Raw genomic sequence first — 22,176 nt, 5'->3', positions numbered from 1 at the left:
TGGTGTCCACAGATGGACACCATTCAGAGTCTTGTGTGTGAAACTGCCACTATTTACTAGCAAAACTCAGAGTATTAATGAAATTTAGATTTTAACTTGGAAAAACATGTCTTTTTTGCTCCTTGTAGTTTTGATATTTGGACCTCCAACTGCAAAGCAGGGACCTGAGTTTCAAACCCAGAAAATGCAGTTATATAATCCAGGGATGGCACAGTGGCAAAGCTAGTCAAGCTGTAGTCCTATGGCTCCAGTGACCTAGGTTCAATCCCAATCTCTGGTGCTGTTTGTGTGGAGTTTGCACATTCTCCCTCTGGGTTTCCTCCGATGCTGCAGTTTGCTCCCATATCCCAAAGTTGTGTGGGTTAATTGGCCACTGTAAGTCGTCCTGTAAATTGGTCCCTGCTGTACAGGTAAGTGGAGGAATCTGGAGGGAGTTAATGGGAATGTGCAGAGAAATACAATGGGATCAGTGTAGGATTAGAATTAATGGGCGCTTTATGGTCTGCACACACTCAGCTGGGCAAAGAGCTTGTTTCGTATTGTATGACCATGTCTCTATCACCCTTTGTTCTCTCAGCCTGGTTACCCCACAGGATTCTGGTCGGACATTGTGGTCGAGTTACCTGCCTCCTCCACCCACACAGTAAATCTGCAACCTTTGACCCCAGCTGGTTGGTCTCAGGAGACGAAGAATCGTGTGTGATCTTGTGGGATATGTTCAAAGGAGAAGCTCTGCACAAATTTGTGCTGCATGCAGGCCCAGTTCTGAACCTGTCTGTGTGCCCAGAAGAGTGCAGTGTAAGTAATGATAAGATGTATGTAAATGAATGTTCTCCCATTGAGTCCTTAGCTCCATTATGACATATTGGGACAATAATAACCCATTGATTAAGTGATGAAAAAAAATCACGATATTGATGTTGATATAAAAATGTTATGGACTAAACATTTTCATTATTGTATTTAACATTTTAATAGGTTCTAAATGGATGTAATGCATGCAGTAATGGGGTGTTTATAATCATTTCCTAGCTGGATATACTTATGGAAGAGCACATCAATATATTTGCTGGCACAGTGCCTAATGTAACAAGAGCTGTGTCCCAGTGCAGGATTCTGCACAGGTTCACCTTTATCCATGCAAAGTCCATAGTCACTTCCTAATCACCCCACTTCTTCCCCTCCTCTAATCCTCCACCCCCATCCCCACCCCACCCCCCAACTGCACTACCTTACCAAACTGAGACAATTACAGATTAATTTTATTATTAGACATTTCAGTCAGGGCACAGTAGGGGAGCTCTAATTGGCAGCACCTCATCTGGGCTGAGGAAGAGAACAGCAGCAGGATCCCTGCCTCTAATTGTTCTCCAGCTGCCCTTGCTGGATGTGTGCATTGTTGGGCCAGGACAGGGTCAGGCTCCCTTATGGTGATGAGAACCTTACAGTCTGCACTGTCACAACTCACAGGAAGATTCAGTCTCTGAAACGTGAGGAACTGGAAGATGACTCAAGGTTATCCCTGGAACCACGGCTAACCAAGGCAATGATCATCTTTAACAAAGATGAGTGTTGTAGGCCATTGAGGAGGTGCTTATCCTACAGGGAATTTCCTTTATTAAAGAGCAATATGTCTGAACTGAAACCAGGATTGCTCCTCTATGCTGTTTTTGATCAAGTTTGTTTGCATTAATGGGTGGACATTGCTGGTGAGCCAAGCATTTATTTTCCATTATTAATTGGCCCCTAACTAAGTGGCATGCAAGGATATTTTAGGGCACAGTTAAGAATCAACCATATTATTCTGTTTAGATTTCCTTCCTTGAGGGGCTTTAGTAAACTAGAATAGCATTCATAGCAGTCCATTTGTTTTGTGGTGGTCATGATAGTGATACTTGCCTTTTATTCCAGAGTTATGTAAATAGTTGGATTTAGGGCTCTCCAGCTTCTGTGCTTTTGTCACCAGATCAGTGGTTGAGGCAACTTATTAGTAACTCACTATTCTCTTTCCAAATAATGTACAATATAATGCTTATTTGCTCTTCTACATGTGAGGTAAGAATGTTTGTTGAGTTGCATTTAATGAAGAACTAAACATGCCCCCCTTTTTCTTCCATTAGCCAGAGATGCACCAGACTATTTGCTGCGTAACAAATGATAACTCTGTAGCATTGCTGAGTCTTCAGTGTCGAACATGCATAATGCATGCAAGGAAGCATCTCTCTCCTGTGAAGGTAATAAAATGGCGCCCAGCAGAAGACCTCCTGATAGTGGGATGCAAAGATGGAGCAGTTTATGTCTGGGACATTGAGACTGGTATGCAAATATCTCCCAAACACTTATGTACTTTGCAAAATCTCTCATTGAATGTTTATTTATGATGGATTATTAATTTCCTGTGCATTTTTCAGCAGAGTAATACACAGTGGGCTATTGACACTTATTTTGAGTAGCTGCATTGCAGAGAAAACTAATACTGGCAAATGCACATTGACATTCCAATCCTGAGCCAGAGACCCTCCATCTTTATTTAATAGCGACAATTAGAATTTATATAGCATTTCTTATGTTATAAAATGTTCCAAATGTCTTTCACTGGAACACCAGTTAAAAACCTTTGACACTGAGCCACATGCTAAGATATTAGGATGTGGTGATCGATGGCTTGGTCAAAGAAATTTTAACAAACATCTTAAGGGAGAGAAAGTGATAACAAAGTAAAGAGGGTTAAGGAGGGAATTCCAGGGCTTAGGGCCAAGGCTTCTGAAGATGCTACTGCCTGTGAAACAGCCATAAAACCACAGATGTGGAAGAGGCCAGAATTGGAGGAGGGCAGAAATCTCAAAGGATTATAGGCCTGGAGGAGGTTCATAGCAATGGAACTGACAAGTCCATTGGGGATTTGATGAAGCAAAGCTGAGGATTTTAAAATCACAGTTTTTCACCACTATTTCTGTTCAGTGCTGTTTGAAGCTGGCTCATGTGTGCAGGCTCATTTTTCTTATGATTGTTGGACTGGTACGGTTGCAATCATACCACACACTGTACAAGTGTAGGGGTACTGATGTAAAGCTAATTCCTTCTGTGTCTGAAAGCTGGTGATATTACATTAAACATTGCCCTGGTACAAGCATAAAGCTGCTCTGTTCAGTTAGCAGGCCAATACACAAAATGTTTCATTAAGCAGTCCATGCAATGCATAAAATTCAATGTCCAAGCTGATTTCTATGGACATGGCCATTTTTGGATTTGAAATTGTGAATGGCACAGACACCCTGGTCAATACTTTAGAGCACTCTCAGTGGGGCAGATAAGAACCCAGGTGAAACATTTTGGGAAGAGAGATTCAACCAGATTTTCATTTGCTTGCAATGTGCATCAAATGTATAGTCAAGATTCCATGACACAATTTGAAGTAGAAGGGGAAGCTTTGCCGGTGTTCTGGATTATACTCCTTCCCCAACCAAAGCCAATTCTCTGCCCATTCATAACATGGAAGAATTCTGAGTAGAATTTGCGTTTTCCAAGCATAGAGTCACAGAGCAATACAGCATGGATATAGGCCCTTTGGCCCAACCAGTCCATGCCGACCATGCCCACTCCACTAGTCCCAACTTCTTGCATTTGGCCCATATCCCTCTAAGCCCCACCCTTCCATGTACCTATCCAAGTGTTTCTTAAATGGTACTATTGTACCTGCCTCAACCACTTCCTCTGGCAGCTCATTCCAGATACTCACCAGCTTCTACGTGAAAAAGTTGCCCTTCAGGTCCCCTTTAAATCTTTCCCCTCTCACCCTAAATCTATGCCCCCTAGTTTTGGACCCCCCCACCCTGGAGAAAAGCCTCTCATAATTTTAAACATTTCTATAAGGCTGCCCCTCATTCTCATAAAGACCTAGCCTGGCCAACCTCTCCCTATAATTCAGGCCCTCTAATCCTGGCAACATCCTCAAAAATCTTTTCTGCACTCTTTCCAGTTTAACCATGTCTTTCCTATAACAAGCTGATCAGGTACTCCAAGTGCAGCCTCACCAAAGACTTATACAACTGCAACATAATGTCCCAACTCCTATACTCAATGATCTGACTGATGAAGGCCAGCATGCTAAATGCTTTTTTCACCACTCTGTCTACCTCTGACACTGCTTTCAAAGAACTATCCACTTGTACTCCCAAGGCCCTCTGTTCCATTACACTCCCTAGTGCCTTACCATTCACAGTATAAGTCTTATGCTGGCTTGACTTTCCAGAATGCATCACCTCACACTTATCCATTTTGGCACTCCTTGGCCCACTTCCCCAAATGATCAAGATCCTCCTGTAATCTACGGCAACCTTCTTCACTGTCAACAGGCCTCCTAATTTTGTGTCATCCACAAACTTACTGATCAAGCCTTGTGCATTTGCATCCAAATCATTTATACACAAGGCTTGATCAATATTTATACTCATATGCAACATTGACAAAATGCCAGATATGTTGGTGTGATCTTTTTAGTACGTTCAAGAGTCTTTTTGCCATTCTGTAATAATATTTATTTTATTTTCCAAGTTATTCCAAAGCATACTGCATCAAGAAATTTTTCAGGATAAACTAAGAAATTTATTTTTCATAGTGTGCAAAGGGACTAAAGGTATAATTATTGCTAGAGATTGTTACGATTTAGAATGATTTATTGAAAGGAACTTTAAATGTTTCTGGTATATGTGTAAATTTTCTCAGCATCTTAGCATGGGATTGTCTTGTGACATATCAGTTTCTTAAGAAACTAAAAAAATTGAATCTAGAAGGTTCACTGAGAGATAAACACAGGATAATTGGAAACCAAAAACTACAGATGCTGGAAATCTGAAATAAAAACATAAAATACTGGAAACACTCAGCAGGTCACGCAGCATCTGTGGAAAGAGAAACAGAGTTAATATTTCAGGTCAGAGACCCTTTGTCAGAATTGGGAAAGAGAGATAAAAAATAATTTTATGTTACAGAGAGAGTGGCAGGAGGACTGGATAGGACAAAGGGATTATCTGTGATAGGGTGAGATCAGGCCAAGTGGATTAATTAGAGGGTGATTATGCTACTTTGTTTGCTAATACCAGGGGTGCGGGACCTGCCCAGCAAGTCAGGCTGTACTAATGGAGAGATAAGTGCTGAATCAAAGATAAATGGTCTGTGATTAGATCATCTGTGCTTTCTTTCATTTTAATTTAATTTATTTATGCATGGGTTGTGGCATCACTGGCGAGACCAGCATTTATTCGTCATTTCCATTTGCCCTTTATCTGAGTATCATTTGAAAGCATTGTTTAGCTTCAACTATACTGATGTGGTCCAGTGTCTCCAGGCAGATTTCATTTCCTGAATGACTTTAGTGAACCAGATGGGTTTTTAACAGCATTGTGGTAGTTTCATAGTCACCCATACTGAGACTAACATTTTAATTATAGATTTTTTTTTATAATTACTTCATTTTAAACTCACTAGTAATCCATTAGATGGATTAATACCCATGTCTCCATCTCAATAGTCTGGTACTTCAAATATTTCAAACATCTGAAAATTGTTCAGCTGCTGTATATGTTTTTGCTTGAGTCAGGCATATTAATCCTCAGCACTGTGTGCAAGTTAGCTACCATGTTTATTTAGAACACAAAGACTACATGTTAGAAGAAATTCACTTTGAAGTGAATTTTTTTTAATTTCAAAAATAAACTTTATACATAAAAAATATATACAGAGGAAGAAACAGTGCAAAAACAAAGCCTTAACATTCATGGTTGTTACATTCAGTAGTGTAGATTTTAAAGAAAAGAACACATAAATAAGAATAGCACCATTGCCACTTATGTGGCTCCCTGAGGTTCATTGTTCATTGTTCGAGGGGCTTCCTCACCGAATTCTGCCCCTCTATGTGCAGTAGTGGAAGGAGCCCAGCCTGTGGTCCTTCCCCACAGAGCCTGAGCATTGGCTGCATTGAGCTTCAGCGCGTCCCTCAGCACGTACTCCTGCAGCCTGGACTGTGCCACTCGGCAGCATTCCCTTATGGACATCTCGCTGTGCTGGGAGACCAACAAGTTTCGTGCAGACCAAAGGGCATCCTTCACCGAATTGATGACCTTCCAGCAGCAGTTGATGTCTGTCTCAGTGTGTGTCCCTGGGAACAGCCTGTAGATCAGAGAGCCCTCTATTATGCAGCTGCTGGGGATGAACCGGGGCACGGACCCTTGCATCCTTCTCCACACCCTCTTAGCACATCCACAGTCTGCAAAGAGGTGAGTGACTGCCTCTTATCCACCGCAGCCGTCCTGAGGACAGTGTACATTTGGGGTGATGTGTCATCTGTAGAGGAAGGCTCTGACTGGGAGGGCACCTCTCACTGCCAGTTAAGCGAGGTCTTGGTGCTTGTTGGTCAGATCTGGCGATGAGGCATTCTGCCAGATTGTTTGGACTTTGTTTAGGGAACAATCCCACAGAACCTGTTGTGTCCCTGTCCCGCAGTGTCTGCAGTAATTCCGCGCTGACCACTGTGTGGTGGACATGTGGTCAAAGGTGTTTACTTAGAAGAGCTCTTCTACAAAGGACAGGTAGTGTGGGAACTTCCAGTTGATTGGGCGTTGCATGGTAGAGGGGCCAAGCCTACCTTCCGCAACACCAGGGACAGGTAGAACTTCAGCACGTAGTGACACTTGGTGCCCATGTACTTTGGGTCCACACACCGACTGATGCAGCCACACACGAAGGTGGTCATCAGGATAAGGGCAACGTTGGGTACACCTTTGCTCCATTCTCAGGGGATTTGTGCATCATGACCTTCACGATGCACTGAAGAAGGGAAGGGTGCTTTTACAATGGAAATCCTTCCTGTTGGTATATTTTAAAGCTCACACTTTACACTTACTGCTATTCACATGATGTAACTTGCTTCTCATGAAATTTTATTGAATATAATTAGCTCAAATTCAAAAGCAACAACAAGTCAGAATTGAAGAAATATGAAACATAAATGCAAAGAATTTTATTTGACCAGAAATTCTAGTGCATTTTAATGGATGTACTAGATGGTTACAGCAGCAGGATAAAAACGAGTGATTTGATCAGTAGTTCTCCCCCACTGGAAACTTCACATGAAGCGTTGTTACTGAAAATTCGCTGCCTGGTCCTCCTACCTAAGGCTGGGTTCAAGTTGTTAATGGCCACAGGCCTGATTAGGCCTGTATTGTAGTCAGGGGAGTTGGGAGTGGTGGGATGGGGGGAAATTGTCTCAGTATAAATGGGGACCAGAAGTGGCATAGTTTTTTGGAAGGGGTAATTGGGGTTCATGGAACTGATTGGTAGGTCAGGGTGGGAGTGTAATGTGTGTTCAGGGGAGGCCTGAGGTCACCAAAAGATAGAGGGGGTGGGGGTTAGTACAGCATGGGAAATGAAGATCAAAACCTGATATCCCTCCTGGTCAGGCTAGTAAGATCAGGTTGCCCCAGGAGTGCCCAGTTGTGGGTAACCCCAGGATACTGTAGTCCATGTCCACCTTCAGTGCTGCAAAATGAGAGTTGCATGGGGAATGACATCATGCCATGCACTCCAGATGCAGAAATTGCAGTAGGGTGAAAGGGTGACTCACTGCAGTCCCAGAAATAGTCACTACCACCTTTCACTGCAGAAGAGGGCCATTGAGGTAATTACTTCAAAGGAAGTCATTAGCCCCCTTGAAGCTGAGACAGTTCTCTGGACAACTTATCTCCAATGTTCCATTGCTTTTCAACCAATCCATTTGAAGTATTCTTTGTGATGTGATTGGTCCAGAACCTGCAGGTGCAGTAATGACAAAATATTTCATATTTCCCACCTTTACTTGGGAAACCAACTACACCCTCAGGAGGAGGTATGTGGACAGTTAACGACCAGAAGTTGCTTTAAGTAAACCTCTGCTCCTCTGCAGGGTGTGATGTTGTAGCCTTCACCAACTTTATTTCCAGAAATTAGTGAATTGATTAGAATTTCCGATATTTATGAAGGATTCTCACTTTAAAGTATGCTAAGCACTAAGGGGCACTGAGGAAATCGAGGGATATGAGAATCATACAGGAAAGTGGACTTAAAGCATGGGATCGGACACAGTCTCATTCAATTGCAGAGCAGGCTTCCTGTGGTGGCCATGTGGCCAACTTCTGCCGCTGTTTTGTATGTTCTCATAAACATGAAAATGTAATGCATTGTTGCATGAGATTTAAGTGAGATTTTAACGATGTAAGAAGCTCTGATTATTGCTTAGCAACCTCTGTAGCACGTTCAATCTAACACTGTAGCAACACTCCAGATGGTCTCCATAATCCTTGGCCATAATGTTACCATCTACACATCTCAGTTTGTGGGGTTATCTATGAGTAACGCACATGCCAATATTATGACAACAGTTACACTGTTGAAGGTGGTTCACTCTACAAGTTGTGAGGGGCAAACCATTTTACCAACTTTTTTCAGAAAAATCCCTGATGAAAATTAAAGCAAGGTCTTGTATCAGTCCATTTAAATGCTGTCATTTTTACATAATCCTGTTCTGTGACACTGCCTTTTAGGATCAAATGATATATTTCTATATCCCATGTAATTCTCTGTATAATATTGCTGTTATTATAAAGCAGTATATATCCTCATGAAAAATTGTTTATCCTTTCACTTACTCATAACAAGGTTGGTTACATGCTAAATATGTGCCACGGTTGGCCTTTTGCTGTTTATGTAGAAAAAAACAACAGACCCTAACCTGTCTGGCCTGAAACCTTGCACTACATCTCTCCCTTGGGTCTCTCTTCAGTTCTGTCCATTTATTGAAGTGGTAATCCTCTTTTTGGTGCGTCTTTCTGCTGGTTGACAGATACTTGAAGGACTATACTGGATGGTGTTGGAAAACAAGCACAGGAATCACAATTCACAATCACCTTGACCAATGTAGGATTCACACGAGGTTTCTACTTACATCTCATTGTCATATTCTCAGAATCCAGATGGTGATGTCTGCAACATGCCTCAACATGTATCCGCAATGTCTGACATTGTGAGTGGTCAGAACAGTTGAATCCACTTACTGTGATTGAAGCTGAGCCTGAACCTCTTAAATGGGAGGCACTAGTTACCTGCAAGTTGGTGGAAGTCACTTTTGAATCAGAGGAGACTGTGGAATGAAGAAGATGGTGGGATGAATTTTATGGCCAATCTACCAGGATTCAAGGGCAACGTGCATTAGACATCTGAGCTCCCCAAGACAATTCCACCAAAGTTACTGTGCAGGACTACCAAAGAGTGTGTTTGGTTTGAGTCTCAGAGAGCCACATTGAAACATTAAAGAGCTACATGCAGCTCAAGAGGCCCAGCTTGACCACCCCTGGCGTACATTGAAAACCGTAAAAAGATTGTTAAGTGATATAAAATTGGCCACGTGGTTAATAGTGAGGAAATAAGCTATAGATAGCAAGAGGATATCAATAAACCAGTCGTGTGAGCAGAAAAGTTTGATGGGAAATGGATTTTAGTCTGGAGAAGTGTGAATTGACGTATTTGGAGAGGGCAAACAAACAAAAGATATGCAATAAATAGTAGCAAACTGACACGTGTAGAGGAACAGAGTGTCTTGGAATACATGCCCAGGGATCCTTGAAGATAATAATGCAGGTATATAATGTGGTGAGGAAAGACATAAGGAATATTTAACTTTATTGACCAAGAAACAGAATATAAGAGCAGGATGATCAGGGTAGAACTTTATAAACCACGAAGTGGGCCATAGCTCAAGTACAGAGTACCATAATGATCACTGCACTATAGGAGGCATGTGTTAGCAACAGAGAGGGTGCAAGGAAGAATTACGAGGATGTTTCTAAGGCTGGAGATGTTTAGTCATGAAGTGTGAATGGTGAGACCAGTGAGGGAGGATGAGCAGAGTGATTTAATTTTATTATAAAATTATGAGCGGTCTAAACTGGGTGAATAGGAAGACAGTGTCCTTTATTTGGGAGATCAATAACAAAGGCCCATTTTCTTATAAATTAGTTGAAGGATTAGGAAGAAATTAAGAAAATATTTTTTCATCCAAAGTCTGGTAGAACTCATTGCTTGAAAGATTGTTGGGGGCAGAAACTCCTGACACATTTATGAAGTACCTGGATGAGCTTTTGATGTGCTGTAACTCACAGGGCTCTGGACTGAGAGCTGTAAAGTGGAGTGTGCCTCAACACCACCTTTCAGCCAACATAAACATGAAGGGCTGAATGGCCTCCTTAAGAGCCATACATTTCTTTTATTCTATTCAATGAGTGACTCGTAGTTTTGTTCATGTGATTGGCAGCAACACCTGCTTAAATTTCCTTTCTCCTGGTCAAATTTTTAAAAAAAAAATTCTCAACTTGTCTTCCGATTGAACAACCTATATGAATCAATGAATGGAAAATTCAAAGGCTTCTTGGACAAGCAGTAACAATCTGCCAAATAAAGATTTTAATATATAAGAGCTGTGTACTCGTCAGGATACAGGATGTTTTATGGACCAGATTAACTGTGCTTTATTGGTTTTCAAGGAGAAATAGTTAAGTCTGTAACTGCTAAAAATCTGCTTGTTTTGTAGCTCTGAACACCACCTAGTGAAATATTTTATTTACTGCTTCCAGAACAAAGGTTTGTGCTATTTCATGAGAGATTGTTTATAGAAGGCTTCTGGTGTGCTGAAAGTCCACAGGAAAGTATGTGAAATGTAAACACAGCAGGGATGTTAGGTTAGGAAAGAATTTATCTCAGCTGTGATACCACCACAGTTTATTAGTCTTCTAGTCTCCTGTAATTACAATTGTAACATTCTGCAATCACTTTTCTGAATTTTGCAACAACTTGCATTTCTATAATGCCTTCATTGTAGGTAAAAGTTCAGAAGGGCCTTCATGAAAACATTATCAAGTCTTAACACCAAGTCACATCAGAAGATATTGAGGCATATTATCTAAAGTGGCCAAGGAGGTGGTATCTTGAAGGAAGGAAGTGAGTTAGAGAGGTGAAGAAGTTTTGGGACGGAATTTCATACTTGGGTCTGGGCAGATGAAGGTATGGCCTCCAATGGAGCAATGATCAGAATCAGTGATAACCAAGAAGGAAGGGTTGGCAGTATTAAACTGGAAAAAACTGTAAGATTTATCCGTAGGGTGTTGCAAATGGCAGGTGGTTCCGGAATCGTAAACTAATTGAACCTGTAGGTGACGATGTTAATGTCAAGTTGTAGAACCCTTTGGAAATACAGCACAAGTTCCATCTCAGTTTACCTGGCACCTCAAGTGACATCTCAGCGAAATCCTCAGTGTAAGTAGAGAATATAGCAGTAATGAAAATGCATGTTTATATAAGGGAGAAAATCCAGTGACCTAATTTATAGCCATCACATTGTGAATCTTTCACCAATGACACCCCATCACCAATCTTTGAATTGAATGTTATTCATCAACACTTGTTTGGAATACTCACACTGTTTGGAATATAGATTATCACACCTCAGCAGAGCAGGTGTCTTTTCTTTTTTTGACCAATAAGGTGGGAATTGCACCTGCCAAATTAAAGGATCTATTTGTTGAACTTTGGCTGTATCTCCCTTGATCCCCACTCTACCCCATCAACCACCTCCTTGCTTCCACCAGTCCCATTGTTTTAAACCAGGTGTATCTACTGAGTACTCATTCACTGGCCAATAATGCTCTTGCTCCCTAGCCTCAGCCCCCCCTTTAGAAGCTATGATCTAATCTGCCCCATGTCTCCTTTTTCATTAACCTTGCTCTATTGCATTCCCCACCCATTTCTTTGTGTCCTATTTTCCTGGTGACTTGAGATTGCATGCCTCAATATTCTTTCTTGTTATACTCGCCAATCATCTGTGTGCTCATTCTTGCATCCACACCCTGACTTTCTAAATGTCATGATCATTGCCATTGCTCTCCATCCCTCCACCCGTTTCCCAGCAGAACTTCTTTTCACTGCCTTGTCACTTCCTGAGTCTCCTCCCCTTTTTCATCTCTTCCTCTCCCTTCCCCTTTTCCTTCCCCTTCTTCATTGCTTTTCCCTTCTTCCTCTCCCTCTTCTATCCCTCCCCTCCCTCTCCTATTCATTCCTGTCTCCACCCCATCTTTCCTTCCTTTTTTTAATCCTTGTTCCTCATCTTCCTTATCATCTGTTTCTTTCTCCCCTTCTCTTCACCTCCCTCTTCCTTCTCCTCCTCAAACCATTTCTTTCCCTCTCACTACTAAGTTTTCTCAATGCACTAGTTGAAATAAAATGACAGAAGTCACCAAGAGTGGCCTTGCAGTTGCATTTCGTGACCGTGGGAACTTCTCACTAAAGCAAAGCTCTTTGTTCCTTGCCTCTGACATTGGAATTGGTGATAAAGTTTCAGACGTAATATCTTTAGGGTTAAACAAGTTACTAATTGATATGGCCATAAGATGTATGGGTGATTGAAATCTAATTTAGTAGTTATCTAATCCCTCAATTTCAACTGTAATTTATTAGTTTGTGTAGAATTTCATTCTTTGCCTGCAGAGTTCGCTCTCCAATGCCAAATAATTGAGGTTCTGCAGTTTATGATTCATCGAGAAAGAGTTCAGTAGCGAAGGTACATTGAATGGACTTGAACGATTATTACATGTGAACTGATGCAACATCAGCTACTTTGACTAGTCTAAGTGAAGGATGTGCTTTTGGATCTGTTCAGATTCATGCTGGTATTGGTTGCATTCAAGGTATTGTTATGGTGGTATATCGATTCTCCCCTCAGGTCTGATTCTGTGCCGAGTTATTTGACCTCCTAGGTTGGCAATGAGACACGTGTCTAAGTTTAGCCTGGAACTTCTGGAATCCTTAGTCATGTGGCCCAATTGTTGCATTTCCCCAAGTCAGGGGACTGTGAGCCTTACCTCATCTGTCAATAACTCTAAAAATGAGCAAACGCAGATATTTTTGTACAATAGCCATGTCAACAGCAGTTTCAATCCAGGTGCTTTTTACAGTAATGTTCAGCTCGTCTGAAGAAATTTAAGGAACTGTTTGTCTCTTCACAGATGCTGTCTGAACAGCTGAGTGTTTCCAGCATTTTGTGTTGCATTGTTCAGATTTCCAGCATCCCCAATTTGTTGTGTTTGAGTTGAAATAACTTTTTTGCTGTGCCTTGCATGGTGGCACTCTGTTTGTCACTGCTAAACTAATTGTTCATTATGGACCTAACAACAGCGAATGTCATTAAACAGAAAGCAATTTGTTGGCTGTGAATTTCTTTCTGAAATCTTAGGATGGCAAGATTCCACATAAATGCAGGTCTTTTTGTTTCCCCATTAACCCGGGAAATCTTACATTGTCCAATAGACCTCTTGAGCATAAATGGAGTTCAAAATTCAAAAATCTGTGTCCTTCATAAGCAACTGGACTAGTTACCATTCCAGATCTGAGACAATTGCAGCTAATTGGATGGTGGGAGATTTGCCACTTTGCAAAACAGAGAATATGCATAACAAAGCTGCTGATCTATCTGTAAAGTAAGCAAGGTTCTGTACTGTTAATCCTTGGTGTCAGACCTGCAGCCTCTCCATGTACAGTTCTTGTGAGCTTTCCATCTGAAGCTCATTTATACTGTCAGACCTAGGCTGAATTGGTGTGAAGGGGTAAGTAGTGTACGTGTATAAGGTGATCATTTTTAGCAGCCCTTATGATTTATGAAAGGGATCAAGAAGGTGGAAATTATTGCAGCAAAGGATGATATACTTTTCGTTAGTCACACTAGCCATATTGGTTAGCTCCAATTCTTTTGTTCTTCGCTGCTGGTTTAGAAAGTGCAGTTTAAATTGAGATGTCGAGCAAAAATGCCTCAGGAAGGGACCAGGTACAGCACTGCTCAGTGCATTAGCTGCTAGATCTAATCAATAAAAGTGTCAAGCCTAAATGTTACACAAGGTCACACTAAGCCTAAGTGAGGTCTATGAAAGAATGAATTTGCCCTCTCTTCTGATCATTAGTTTAGCCGTATGACAAGCATTCGAGGTCAGTGCACTGTAATACTCTGTTATAATTTAGTGCATATGTCAATGCATTTTGGACTTCTCCAACTTTCATTACTTTGGGATTTGAAACAGGGGTTTGGGCATTAATACCAATTCCTCATTCTGATCACAAAATGCTGTTTTAGGACAAGGATAGCCTGCCAGTACAGAAAAGTGTTTTATATATAAAAATGATATATATAGCTTTGCATTCCACATCACACCTCCACCTCATTAATGCTTCTTTTATTACTTCTTGGCCACATGTGCTCAGGAAGTCTGTGCTCAGGAGCACATGCATTGACTTCAATTCAACTGATTTTTGGAAATGGAGTAGAAAGCATAACCTTGATTATAATGTGCACTAAGTGCTACTGACCAGGGATAAATTTCTAGGCAATAATTCTTTGTTTTTCCAGTCACCACTGAGGAATCCTAACACAATGGTAATTAGGGAAGTTTTCTCTCAGCTTGGAATGCTGAAGTTCTGAACTGGCATATTTCTCTGCTGCAATGTGAATAATTAGTCGTTTAGATTGAAAGGAAAAATGGCAGTGAAGTACAATGCCTTAGTGTGATAAGCAAAACCATTTTGAACTGCTGTATGCCAAGGAAGATTTTTAGAGGAATGACATTATTCACTCAGAATTTGAACTTCACACAACTGATATTAATTTTCTTCTTGGCTCATTTGGGAGCTCTTTTACCACTGAGCTCAGTGAATTCAAGCATTATCTGGAGTTTTTGTACTTAAGCCAGGCAATGATGGGATAATACACAATGATGTTGGAGCTGATATTCTTCAAAAGAAATGTTAAGTAGAGATGTCCTTTGCCTGTTAAAAACAATCCTGTCTTTGAGTTAATGAAGTGGGGGATATTGGTGGACAGTACTCATACTGATTTCAGTCCTGTTCAGGCCATCAATATCAGCCTTAAGTATTCCCAGGTCAAGTGTAGCATTGTTACATGCAAATTCCCTGTTTCCTACGATGTAGGAAGAGGCCATTTCAGCCCGCTGAGTCTATGCCATATCACTCATTTTCCCTGTAACCTATTCTTCCCACATTCCCATCAATCTCCCTCAATTCTGCCACTCCCCTACACACGAGGAGAAATTTACATGGCCAATTAACCTACACATCCACACATCTCTGGAAAGTGGGAAGAAAGTAGAGTGCCTGAGGGAAACCTCTGGAGAACTGTTTAGGTGTAATTCCCTAATCTCATTATTCCTATGAATGTGGCTCCCTGTTGGAAGTATGGGTACACAAAACATTTTGTTCCTATTGCTCTAGAACAATTATGCTCTCCAAATAAACTAGCATAGCTATCATTGTTTGACAAACTATAAAACAATCTCACAAGCCATTGAAGAAATCAGGCCTGATTATTGATGGGTAGCAATTTTTATTCAACACTCTTTTATGTTTGGGCTCAGCAAAGAAATAGGAATGCTCCTGTCTAATTTGTTTTGTTCCTTCAATTAGGAAATTGTTGGCATGGCTGCTAACCTGACAATTACAACAATACTTAAAGAATTTCTTCCCTTTAAGTAGAAATACTGATGTTCTTGAATAAGATGGCGTTCTATTGCAATACAGACAGTTGATAGTTTAGAGTGAAGTACAATGACATTGTGTGAAAAACAAAGACAAGTTTCAGATTATTGTATATCTTGGAAGACTTGTAGAGGAATGATTATGATTCGCTTGGTTATTGAATCACAGGCTTCTTATATTAGCTGTTGCCTGGCTCATTTAGGAGTTGTCTTGTGGCTGCATTAGATGAACTTAGGCATAATTATAGAATAGTTACAGCAAGGAAGGAGGGAAGAAGGCCATTCAGCCTGTTGAGTCTCTACTGTCTAGTCCCACTCCCCCACTTCTCTCTTCTTGCAAATTCTTTTGAATCAGGAACCACAAGGATAGGGTACTAGGCTGTCAGAGTTGCTACATTTCAAAAGAACTGTTAAACAGAGGGCTTTTTCCCCGGCTCAGTGGATGTTAATAACAAGCAGGACTTCACTAACTCTAACACTCCATCAAGCAGATGAACTGATCATTCTTCTCATTACTTGTTGACTGCGAAAAAATAATTGCTCTTCAAGATAATTTGTTGTGAAGTATTTGAGGTGTTTCTGAGATATGTGATAAGATAGAACATCAATGCAAGTTTTTCTTTCTATATCGTTTAGTGTCGATGTAACCCAGCAATCCAAACGTATAATGTAAAAACTCATAAGTCTACTTTCTTGGTATATTTGAAGGGGATTAAAATGAGCTGGTGACATACACCAGGTGTCTTGAATGCCAGTTTTCTTCATTTAATAACATTAAGATCAGCAAAATTAAGGATTTATTTTTCACACCACTGCTTGCAAATGAATCTATCTTCATGTTTGTTCATATTTTATTGAACTTGAAGCAATGAAATTGTGGGTATCAAATACATTATTAATGGAATGAATAAGGTTTCAACACTTGAACTGATTTTCTTTTCTAATACTGACCTAAAGCTTATTAGAGGAAAGGCAAAGAAGCTGTTTTCCTAAAACTGAAGTCCACAAAAGAAGGTACAATTTGTGCACATTTTTTATGGTAGGCAGTGGAGTTAATTTGATGTGTGAGGCACCATTGTGATTATGATACAGGACTAACAGATTTCTAGAATGCTAATTCAGAGATGTATGTTCAAATCCCACTACAGCAACAATACAATTTATATTCAATTCATTGTATAAATGTAGATCTTTTAATAGTGATAGTCTCAGTGATGGTAGCAATGAAACTACAAGGTTGTTACAGAAACGTATCAGGTTTACTAAAGACATCTGCCATCCGAACCCAGTCTGACATCTATGTGACTCCAGACTCACCATTGCTGCTGACCTAACTGTCTGTAAACAAAAAAACTGCAGATGATGGAAACCTGAAAAAAATAGAGAATGCTGGAAACACTCAGCTGACCAGGAAAGAGGAATCGTTCCAATGAAGAGTCTTTAAACATGTTTTGGTTTACACAGGTACTGCCTGTCCTGCTGAGTGTTTCCAGCATTTTCTTATTTAACTGACTCCTCAATTCAGGGGCAATGAGGGACGCATAATAAATATTGGCACGTCAGCACTGCCCACATTATGTGGACAAATAAAAGAAAAGCCTCAGTACAGGATGCAACCTGTCTTATTCCAGGCATCGTGTGTATCTTCAAAATGGATGGTGTTTCAACACAGGGACCTGAGAACTGAATGATTTACTTTTCCAAGTAGTGTATTCAGTTTCTGTCCTGAAAGCATCTTGAACTGTTTATCAAGATTGAGTACAGAGAGTCATTTGTGCAAATTCTCTTTGATGATTTTCTATCCCCATCCAATTAAGAAGTGTGACATCTTGTAATGTAACCAGTTACATTAGTCAATACTAGTACTTGATTTATTGCCTACTCCTGTATGCTCTGAGCAGTGCAATCTACTTCTAGGGATTTTAACATGGATGTTATCTGTTGTGCTTTTATGTTCTGAAACTGATGCATGTCATATTAGTTGTTTAACATTTAATTAATTTCATAGTAGAATTGTATTTTATGTGGCCTTCAGGAATTTTTAAATTAAGAATCTAAGGATATGTCAGGGGTGGTCATAATACAAATGATGGATGTTTCACGAGTGATGCCGACAAGATAATTCATGAGTGACAAAGTCACAAGTGAGTAATGACTGTCTAGGAGTAGAGGTATTTAAGTGCCAGGGCTACTGTGGCATCTTGTGTTTGCAACACTCGGTTTTCAGATGAAAAAAATACATGTATGATTGTTCACCTCCAGAAAATTAGCTGTTGCTTTGTGATGTCAGTCCTGTGGGATAGTTTTTCCAAATTTTTTTGCCCTTGTTGAGAATGTGAAACTTGTTTGCACAAGGAATAGTTGAGGATATTAATATGGTTGCCCTTATAGAGAGCTGGATAGATACATGAGGGGCAAGGATAGCATGGTAGGATGTGAAGTCCAAGGGCAGAAGGACATTATTGTGGAGGATAGATACCTTGGGTTAAATGGTCTGTTTCTGTGCTACTTTGTTTATGTATATTTTCATCTGGTCTGTGTAAAGTAAAAAACCTTGAAATAAAACTTGCGGTTTTAGCAAGTGAAGTAGTGATTTTCTGATTGCTCAGTAGCATGGCAAATACATGTTGCAGTGCAATGAAGTAGCATATACAGTATGCACATATTTAAAGAACACATAAAGCTTGTCTTTTTTCTGTAATTGGGCTTTGATTTGCTTTTACAAATGCTGTTAAATGGATGTGTGATTAAGGTGCAGTGCCAGGAGCGTTTGACATGGGTTGAGAGGGCTGAATTATATTTTCAGCTTTGTTGTCACCCGATAGCAATACTCTGCGCACATTCCCAAAAGCTTGTCACACTTTTGATTTTTGGAGAGTGCTGGAGGGATTATGAGACTCTGCTAAAATGAAGAACAATGTGCTTTTTTAAAAAAGAAAGTGCTTTTAAAACTTCGCTGTGTGCCACATCGCGGAGAATTTGCACTGGATGTAAGTCGCTGTGGTATGAGAATACCTCATTGAAGGGCTTCACACCACTTCCTTTTATTGTGCTCTACAGTCAGGTTGCCAGCTTGATTTGCTAACTCGTACCATTGATGCTGTATTGATGTGAGGCAGTTTTACCAAGTGCCTCCTGTGTCAGCCTTGATATTACTTTAAATATAATACCATAAATGCGTGTTCAACTCTAACCTACTGAATACAAAGTGAACCACTGGATAATTTACTTTTCCACTGATTGGATAATAGTGGTAAATGCAGCTGACAGATTTTTGCTGCTGGTATAAAGCCATTTTAAATCATGGAAAAACAGAGAGCATCCTGTTGAATGCTGCACTGATGAGGGATGACTGGCAATAATTAACACCCCAATGTTTTAAGGGCTAGTCATGTGATGCTGGAATATCAGTGGTTTACACTTTATGTGGCGTCTTGTACTTAAGTGATTCCCAAATCTTTGGGCTTGGAGGGCTGTTTTCAGACCAGAGCAGAAGATGATCCTGCGTGCATGATGTGTTAGTGCACAGGGTCCTCTGGGCACATACAGTGATGTCAAAAGTTTTTCACACAGAGGGTGGTGGGTAAATGGAACAAGCTGCCGAAGGAGGTGTCAGAGGCAGGTACAATCACAGTGTTTGAAAAGCATTTGCACAGGAACATGGATAGAAAAGGAATAGAGGGATGTGGACCAAATGCAGGACTGGCACCTCGGTCGGCATGGACTAGTCTGACCATAGGACCTGTTTCTGTGCTGTATGACTCTATGACGCTGTGTTTGTTTGATGTTGTTGGATTAGACTGTTTTAAGTAGTTTTTTAACATGTATAGTGTTTAATACACCTCAGGTGGCTGCACAAGGAATGGCTGCTTCCTAGCCTGTTGGTTTGTCCATCAGGTGAATACATGTTTTCTCACTGGTTGGTTTGGCCACGGGTGTCTAATAGGTTTCTTGATTGGACTATTGTTAGCTGACGAGTACCTCTTATCTCAGGTATAAAAGGTGTCGTTTTTTTGTTAATCCCTCTCATGCCTCTATCTCTCTCTTGCTCTCTTCACCCCCACCCCCACCCCCCCTCCCAACCCTGGCCCTAGCTCATCTTTAGTTCCTTTTGTCTCAGCTCATCTCCCAGTAGTAAAGCTAATGCCATGTGCTCTGTGACTGTTTCTTTGTTTTAAACTTTTCCAATAAAACTTTGTGAAGCACCAAGTTGTTTTCAACTCGTTCCTGGACTCCTGAAAGAACCTGCGGATTCGAAAATAACCAGATCCGACAATGTCACTGCAAAATTTTATTGTGACCTGTGAGAACACTATGGAAGGTATTAAACAGAAGCATGTTTCAGTGTTTGTTAAAGGAGCCAACAGTGCCTGGGCTTCTGCCAGAGAGTCTAAGGCATTAAACATCCCTGGGCCGATGCTGCCTTTAAATTACTATGTCACTGGTTGCTCCAGTCTCACCCTCTCACCAATGATGTCCTCAGCATCTCCGCATGATCATCTGCCCCAGTTCCCTCAAACATCTGCCTGATCCTACTAACCCTTCTTCTTGTCCCCCTCTTCCCAACCAACTGCAAACCTTATCTCCAATCCCACACCCTTGCAACCCTCCCAATTTACTTCCATCCTTCACAAAGGTGGAAGATTAGAGTTGCAGAACCTTCTACAGAGCACAGTCTCACAAGCAGCAGTTAGACCAGTCACTCAGTCAAACGTTAGTGATATATGTAGAGAAGTAAATGTTGACCAAGACATCAGGAAGAACTCCCTGCTCTTCAAATAATGCTGCGGCATTTTTGTATCTACCTGGGGAGCAGACAGCCTCAATTTAATGGTTTCATCTGTAAACAGCAACCTGGAAATTCAGTCCTGCGAAGGGCTTAGAAAGGTACTCATGTTTCAGCAGAGAGACAGAAGGAAAAATAATACCACCGAGCTTTGTAAATAAAATTCAAGGTGCAGTAGCATTGATAAGATTTTATCCATTTAACTTTTAATTACTGAACAGATCACTGACCGAGATGGGTGGGATCAGCAATGGTATAATTAACATAACTCCTGCTCCCAGATGTTTCAACAGATTTTTTATATATATATATATGAAAACTTAAGCACCAGTTTCTATTAAATAGAAAGAACTGAGGTTATGGCCACTATGGACGTTCAGAATCTTATAAATTCCTAACTAAATACAATTGCAGATTGGCACATGCATGAGAATTTACCACTGTAAAATTGTTGGCAGGCTTAATGATGAGGGGCTGTTCTTGCAGATGGTAAAATGTCCATTTATTACAGCTCCTGAATACCAGCCCAGCACCCCCACCCCTCCACAACCTTCTCCCCAACCAAAATCTTACAGTGTTCTGGTCAAACTGCATGCTAATATGGAGAACATTTTTGGGAGCTAAGACAAAAAAGTGATATTTTACTTTTAAAAAGAAGCTAAGAAGATTTTGGTATGTGGATTTTAATTGAGTGTGGGCTTCCCCCAGGACTATTGATGTGCCACATTACATTGGTTGCAGTTTGTTGGAGCTGTGAAGTCGTAGCTGTGAAGTGTCTCGTGTTGTTGACAGACCAGAGTTATACCTTTTAATTGAAGGTTGTGAGTTTTAAATTTCTATAGCTCCTCAGTCCTGGTAGCGGATTTTATACTTATAAAGGCACAAAGGGAGGTCATTTGACCAAGAGGTCAATGCTGGCTCCAAGGAGAGCGATTCCATTGATCCCATCCACCCTCCCCTATAACCCCGAAGTTTATTCTATCTCATACATGCTCATCAACTGCCCTCTGATTCCTTTTACCCTAAGGGATAATTTACAGTAGCCAATTAACTTGCCAATACATCTTAGGGATATAGGAGGAGACCACGGACTACAGAGAGAACATGCATACTCCACACAGACAGCACCAGAGGTCATGATTGAACCCAGAGGTTGTGAGACAGCAGCGCTAACTGCAGCACCAACATTTGATGTTAGCGGTGTACATTCTCATTTTCCTAACAATTCAAAACATTGAGGAATCTGATTGACAAGTTCCTAAAAGGCCTGAAGATCACGCTTACATTCTGCCTTTGCAACAAGTTTCAGTCATAAGGCACCTGGCATAAACTTAAAACAGTGTGAGACGGTGATTTAGTTCTGTGGGATGGAGAGTTGGAGGCCCTGTACTGCTTAAGGTTAGCTTGATCAAGCGACTGATGAGAGTTATACTGCCTCTTTTGAGCCTGTGTGCACCTGAGTAATTTTTCATCAATAAGCATGTCCCATAATAAATTTGTATTTGGAATGACAGAATGCAATAGATCTGGAAAAAAATATAGAACAAAATATAACCCTGGCTATCTTAAGAAAGGGTTATAAAATGCAAGGGATAGAGAGCTCTGTGTGTGTGTGTGTGTGTGTGTGTGTGTGTGTGTGTGTGTGTGTGTGTGTGTGTGTGTGTGTGTGTGTGTGTGTGTGTGTGTGTGTGTGTGTGTGTGTGTGTGTGTGTGTGTGTGTTGAACGCCGTGTCCGAAATTCACTTTCATTGACATCTGTGGTGCGGAATTTTG

The 22,176-nt window shown here is 40.8% G+C and overlaps 1 protein-coding gene across 1 annotated transcript in view; it reads left to right on the top strand.

The window, feature by feature from the left end:
- LOC127583893 (WD repeat-containing protein 72-like) overlaps positions 1-22,176 on the top strand; it is a 230,103-nt gene that overhangs the window by 65,004 nt on the left and 142,923 nt on the right. The window contains exons 12-13 of the mRNA XM_052040283.1: positions 578-798; positions 2,121-2,316. Of these exons, the coding sequence (XP_051896243.1) occupies positions 578-798; positions 2,121-2,316 (417 nt within the window). The remainder of the gene's footprint in view (positions 1-577; positions 799-2,120; positions 2,317-22,176) is intronic.

The sequence above is a fragment of the Pristis pectinata genome, chromosome 28, assembly GCF_009764475.1.
Source record: "Pristis pectinata isolate sPriPec2 chromosome 28, sPriPec2.1.pri, whole genome shotgun sequence".
Taxonomy (NCBI): Eukaryota; Metazoa; Chordata; class Chondrichthyes; order Rhinopristiformes; family Pristidae; genus Pristis; species Pristis pectinata.
Note: the sequence above shows the minus strand (reverse complement) of the source record. Positions and strands in the feature narration are given on the sequence as shown.